The sequence below is a fragment of the Aphidius gifuensis genome, linkage group LG2 (genome assembly GCF_014905175.1).
Source record: "Aphidius gifuensis isolate YNYX2018 linkage group LG2, ASM1490517v1, whole genome shotgun sequence".
In the NCBI taxonomy this organism is placed as follows: Eukaryota; Metazoa; Arthropoda; class Insecta; order Hymenoptera; family Braconidae; genus Aphidius; species Aphidius gifuensis.
In genome coordinates, this window is record NC_057789.1 from 6,698,405 (window position 1) to 6,704,420 (window position 6,016).

A 6,016-nucleotide genomic window follows, 5' to 3' on the forward strand; every position below is an offset into this window, starting at 1 on the left:
TTCGACAAATATATACATTTAAAGTTTTTTTTTTTTCACCTGTTTGATCGATTTGTTGATGATGTTTACTTCATGAGGTTTGATAACTCAATTATGTTTTATTTATTATTTAATTGTAAAATATATAAATAATATTATGTTGACAGTTGAAACATGGCAGAGTTAAAAAAACAGTTTGAAAGTTTGGTAAAAAGAGCTGTTATTACTGATGATCTAAATAAAGCAATTCCAATTTATTACCAGTCAAAATTTAATCAACGTTGTGTCAAGTAATTTACAAAAAATAACAATATTAATTACTATTGTAAATTTAATGTTATTGTTTTTTTTTTTAGAAAATATCCAGAATGGGATGTTGCAAGAAATGGTCCAGAAGCTGAATTAATAAAAGTCCAGAGAGATTTGCTCCAGGCTGAAGATGAACTTGAAGCTAAACTCAATACTTATCCTGATAAACGTCAGGATATGAACAATAGATGGAATGAAGTAGAAGAAAAAGTTAAAAAATTTCAAGAATCATATAATGAGTTTAATAAATTTGTTCAAGAAAATCGAGATAAACGTGAACGTGCTAAAAGAAAAATTACAGAAGAAAAAAAAAGACAAAAACAATATCAAGATGAGGTAATTTTGTATTATTTATTTATCTGTTAAATAATATTTATTTATAATTTTTTTTAAAGATTCAAGTGTTGGAAGAGAAGCTAAAAAATATGACTGAAATTAGAGATAAAATGCAGCATTATGTTAAAGAGTACAGAGGTGCACAAGATTATTTAGAAACAGTTGTTAAAGAAAGTGAAGAATTTCAATCAATTGGTGATATATTTAATAGATACGAAAGTCTTCTTGAAGCTAGAAGAACACTCTCAGAACAACAAGATAAAAATCTACAAATTCTTGAAGATACTGGCATTGAAATGGTATTTATTTATAACAATATTTAATTAATAATAAATAATAAATTTTCTGTTTTATTTTAAGCAAAAATTAACTGAAGAAAAAAGTCAAAAACTCATGAGTTTAAATAATCAACTTGCCACATTACAAAGTAGATATGAACGTGCTAAAACTGAAGCATTAAAATGGGAAAGTATTGTATCACGAATAAAATCATCATCAGCTAAAAAAAATCTCGAGTTAACACAAATTAAATCTTGCTGTTGGAATATTTATCAACAAATATGCATCAGAAAAGGAGTTCCAATTGAAATTCATCAAAATGATATTGAAAATCAATTGATTCAAATAAAACGTACTATTTTGGTGCTTAAAAAAATTGCAAAATCAGCAAATGACAAAGCTATTCAATATGAAAATACCAATGAACAATTTTATTAAAATTTTACATTTATTTTATTTTTTTGTTTTAAAAATATTTTAGTCAAAGTAAAAAATATTAACTATGCTGGGTAGTTTTTTTTTTCTTGCTTTGTAATCAATTTTAATAAATAATCTTTAAAATTAATTAATTAGACTATAATTATTGCCAAAAAATTAACACGAATAAAATATTATTTTTTTAAAATGATGAGAATTACAGAGCACTGTATTATCATATAATAAAAATAATAATAACAATGATAATAATAATAATACATTATTATTGTGATTATTATTTCATATGAAAAAAACAAAACGAAAATTGGCTCGCTGTAAGCTCATCGTATAGCTTGATGTAATATTTATTATTTCAATTATTATAATATTAATTAAATTTATTTGAATACTGATTGATATGAATAAATAATTAATTGCTAAAATGTACGTGTCTTTTCCGAGTAAGCGAATATAAAATGGCGTCAATGAGAAAAAAAAGAGTTGAGTGAACAACAACGATTGTGTGATATTCTTCAAAAAATATCGCCAATTTTATCCATCAATAATTTAATAAATTATACAACAATCAAATCGTTAATGTTTGATCTTCAAATTGGTGTATAAATAATTGGATAATTTTACTTATTTTTATCAATAATCATGAGTATGTATAGATTGTGAATTTTGGCGGTTAAAAAAAAGGTATGTTTTGCTTTTCGATTAAGGTATAAAATGAACATAATCATTAATTAATGTTTTTAATTTATGCAAGATGACAATTGTAAAACTCAGGAACATCATGTGGAATAGTACAAAAGCACAAAAATGTTTTGAAACAATTGCAAAATAAAATAAATAAATCACAGTAAATTGATGATGATTTTCATGGATGTGAGCCTTGGTGAGCTTGGTGAGTCTTCTTGAAGCAAGAAAAAAAATCACAAACATCAATACGAAAATATCTACAAGCTGTTAAACAATCCAAATAGTATTTTTCATTTAATAATATTTAAACTTTGATTATTAATAATTTATTTGATTTTTTTTTTCCACAGAAGTTAGAACAGAAGAAGAAAGACAAAATACACTTATGATTGGTCAAACAATCAACTTGCCACATTAAAAAACAGATGATGTTGCTGTTCAACAAGATGTTGTTGTATCGACAATAAAATCATTATCATTAGGTAAGAAAAATCTAAAATTAATACAAATTAAGTTATACTGATAAAAACGACGCTGATCCCATTGATTAATCAACGTAAAACAAACAATTTTGCTAATTAAAAATTTTCACAAAATTAAATGGTTTATCATCAAAATACCAAACAACTTGATTAAATTATTATCGTGATAATTTTTTTAATTTTTAAATTAACTTAAACATCTGTGAATTTTCACATCAAGGTCTCGCTCGATTAAATTATTCTCATGAAACGTGGGAGTACTTTTTTTTTCATCGTTTTACTTCAGTAAATATTCACAATATTTTATTTTTAATTTTTAAAAATACTTCGTTTAGCTCCTGGTAAATGACAGACAGATACATTATGCATTATTTCTGAAATATCTTCAGTCAAACGTATTTCAACTTTTTCTTGTATTTTTTCACGAGACAAAGGTACTTCAAGTCCCTCATTTACAACCTGAAGTGTTTCTTTTTCTATGCATCTAAATTATTTCATCAAAAAGATAAGAACAGGATTTTTTAAAAAAAAAGAAAAACAAAAATAAAATAAAACTTACAAGGAGCAAGGTTGAGTAGGGACAATTTGTGGGATTGTAGGAATTTTTAATTTTGGTTTTTTATCTTCATCTAAACGAACAGCATCTGGCTTACCACTTGTTAAATCAGCCCAATAAATTTTATTAAATATCTCGGTTATTCTTTTCTCAATGATACCCAAATAAAGCATGACATTGTTCATTGTAACATGATTATTATCACCAAGTAAATTGAGAATCGATGAATTATCACAGTGAATATTGTGAAATAGAGACTCAATGCCTTCAAGTAACTTGTTGATTACCTCATTGCACTGTGAAAATAAAATAAAATTAAAAAAAGTACAAAGAATGAAAAAAAAAATAATTATAAAATCTAAAACAACCTCATTGAGATTTTCTTCAGCTGCATCAGCTTTTGCTGTTTGTTCTTCAAGTTGTTTAGAAATTCTATCTAATGTTTCAGCTTGTTGAAAACCACGATGTACATTAAGTGCTCTTGCTTCGTTAATGTCATTTCTTAATTGTGCAACACGAGTTTGTAAACCTTCTAATTCGTCATTTAATTCATTAACATAATTAAATAATGCAAAATTTTCTTCTTCTTGTTTAAGAAAATGTGCTGTTAATTTATCAATATCTTCTTCACCTAAAAAATTAATAATAAATAATAAATTCTTTGAATTTATTAAATTAAATTAAAATTACCAGTAAATTGTTGAATCAAAGTTAATATTTCCGTATAAGTTGCAATTTTATTTTGCATTGCTTCACTCTTAGCTTGTTTATCAGCTTCTTTTTTAGCATTTAAATCAGCCATTTCTCTGTATTGTCCTTTAATTCCTAAAAATTCTTGTAATTTTAATTCATTATCAAGAGTCCTTTGAAGTTCACACATTTCTGATGTATGTGCTTTTAAATCTCTTGCTCCTCTGTCGAAATAATATACACCCATAAAATTTAGTGATTATATATTTATAATTAACTTTAGAAAATTTATTTTAATAGTAAAATTTTTAATAGGTAAAAATCAATTGTAACTATTACCTCTCTCGTAGAGCGTAAATTTTATTCAACTCTTCGTCACGCTGATTGAATGTAATCGTAGCTTGCTCGATGAGATCATTGATGACAGACTTTCCAGTATTCAATTGACCAATCATTTTAGCCCAAAGTATATTAAATTGTGCACGTTCTTTTAATAGACTATCAATTTTATCACGTAATTTTGAATTTTCAGCAACAACAGTATTAAATCTTTTTGTTGCAACTTCCAAACGATTTTCTAATATGTCAATCATTCGATTATGTTTTTCAGCAATTTCAAATGATTGTGTATCAGTTTTTATTTTCATTTTTAATGCTGTTACTTCTTTTGATACCTGAATTTATTTTTAATTTAAAATTTTTAAATATAAAGTTTTAAATATATTTATTTATTTTTTTTTTACCTTAATTATTTGTTCTTGTAATTCATTAATTTGTTGTCTTTCATTTTTTATCATTTCCATGTATTTCGAACGTTTTGCTAGTAAACATTTTAATTTTTCATCCATTGCTTCATCTTTTTTAGTATTTGATTCTGATTTTGATGATTTTATTGCCAAATAAAGTTCAGCTTTTTCATGCTCAAGACGTTCAATCATAATTTTTTGATTTCTTAATTGTAAACGTACTTTTTCAGAATATGTTGTACGATCATTTTCCATTATTCTGTATTGTCTTTTAAGTCTTGATAATTCAGCCTCTGCCATTGTTTCAAGTTCAACTTCATCTTGAACTGGTGGTTGTCTAAAAGCCATTGTTTCTTTTTTTTTTTTTTTTCTTTACAACTCAAATTTAATTATCTAAAATTACAAAATAAAAATTCTTAAATTTGCAATTTAATTAAATGATAATTTTATTGTTATTAAATTAGTTAAACACACGTCGAAATATTTTAAAATGTTAAATATATTATTTTCTCTTTTTTTTCGACCAACTCATCTGTCGAATAATCCCGGAAAACATAAATGAATTGACATCCGGATACGGTGAAATTTATCCAGCGAAAAACACGAGCCAGATGGTTATGAACCACTTACAAAATTATACTATTTCAAAACTTCATTTTAATAATAAAAATAAAAAAATAACATCTGCCTCATTTCGAAGCACGTGCTATTGATTGTTGCACAGCTGGACTTTACTTGAATTTCACAGCTTCCAGTGTAGTTTTCTTTTTAAATTTTAAAACCTATATTACATGTAATTTTAATTTTCATTATATTTATTTAACAATTTAACAATCAAACGTTTCTATAGTTACGTATCTTTGTTTTAACTCTTTATCGTAATTCGAAAGATGGCGTTGTCTGAAAATTAAATAAACAATTTTTTATTATTAAATTTCATTCAATTAAATTTGCCATATTTTTCACAACAAAAGCACTAATATCGTTGTTAAAATTTCAACTTGAAAACAAGTGTTTAAATTTTTTTGTTATGAAATTGTTTCGTTTTTTATTGAAACACAAGCATACACACACAAATCAAACCAATGTCAAACCGTTCATTAAAAAAGAAAAAAAAAATTATTTCGAAATAAAATAGTATACTTTATCATAAAACCCACAACACACGTTTATAAATATATTTATTATTAAAATGTTCAAATGACGTACCCGGAAAAAAAAAAAAAAAACAATTTATTTATCAATATGAAAAAAATTATCATATCAATTTTGTGTTTATAAAATTATTTCGATAAAAAATTCTTTTCAAAAAAAAAAAAAAATAATAAAATTATCTACTCCCTTAATAATTAAAAAATGATAATTAATTTTTTTGGAGTAAAAAATAAAGTATAATTGTGTTTTAAAAAATTAATTTTTAAAATACAATTATATCTAGATGATAATTATCATGACAAATGAAATAATGAATTAATTTATTGATAGGCAAATAATTTTAATTAAATCAGTGTACAATG

At 24.4% G+C, this 6,016-nt stretch overlaps 2 protein-coding genes across 2 annotated transcripts; one reads left to right on the forward strand and one right to left on the reverse strand.

The window, feature by feature from the left end:
* The first annotated feature begins 30 nt into the window (after positions 1 to 30).
* On the forward strand, positions 31 to 1,398 carry LOC122848747 (coiled-coil domain-containing protein 42 homolog). Its single transcript, XM_044147029.1, has 5 exons — positions 31 to 77; positions 147 to 269; positions 336 to 624; positions 684 to 923; positions 985 to 1,398. Exons 2-5 carry the CDS (start codon positions 154 to 156, stop codon positions 1,339 to 1,341), a joined length of 1,002 nt encoding a protein of 333 aa, XP_044002964.1. The 5' UTR covers positions 31 to 77; positions 147 to 153; the 3' UTR covers positions 1,342 to 1,398.
* Positions 1,399 to 2,328: 930 nt separating this feature from the next.
* On the reverse strand, positions 2,329 to 5,316 carry LOC122848749 (coiled-coil domain-containing protein 63). Its single transcript, XM_044147032.1, has 7 exons — positions 4,974 to 5,316; positions 4,497 to 4,892; positions 4,093 to 4,427; positions 3,754 to 3,977; positions 3,432 to 3,694; positions 3,067 to 3,359; positions 2,329 to 2,991 (listed from the first exon to the last, which is right to left on the reverse strand). The coding sequence occupies exons 2-7, from the start codon at positions 4,845 to 4,847 to the stop codon at positions 2,817 to 2,819; spliced, it is 1,641 nt and encodes a 546-aa protein (XP_044002967.1). The 5' UTR covers positions 4,848 to 4,892; positions 4,974 to 5,316; the 3' UTR covers positions 2,329 to 2,816.
* Between the last annotated feature and the right edge of the window lie 700 nt (positions 5,317 to 6,016).

Bases quoted from the DNA above. Each gene is read 5' to 3' on its own strand.
- LOC122848747 (XM_044147029.1), top strand. From the start codon at position 154: ATGGCAGAGTTAAAAAAACAGTTTGAAAGTTTGGTAAAAAGAGCTGTT. The intron at 270-335 runs GTAATTTACAAA...TTTTTTTTTTAG, and splicing joins TTTAATCAACGTTGTGTCAA to AAAATATCCAGAATGGGATG. The intron at 924-984 runs GTATTTATTTAT...TTTTATTTTAAG, and splicing joins AAGATACTGGCATTGAAATG to CAAAAATTAACTGAAGAAAA.
- LOC122848749 (XM_044147032.1), bottom strand. From the start codon at position 4,847: ATGGCTTTTAGACAACCACCAGTTCAAGATGAAGTTGAACTTGAAACA. The intron at 4,428-4,496 runs GTAAAAAAAAAA...AAATAAATTCAG, and splicing joins TACAAGAACAAATAATTAAG to GTATCAAAAGAAGTAACAGC. The intron at 3,695-3,753 runs GTAATTTTAATT...TTAATTTTTTAG, and splicing joins TTTGATTCAACAATTTACTG to GTGAAGAAGATATTGATAAA.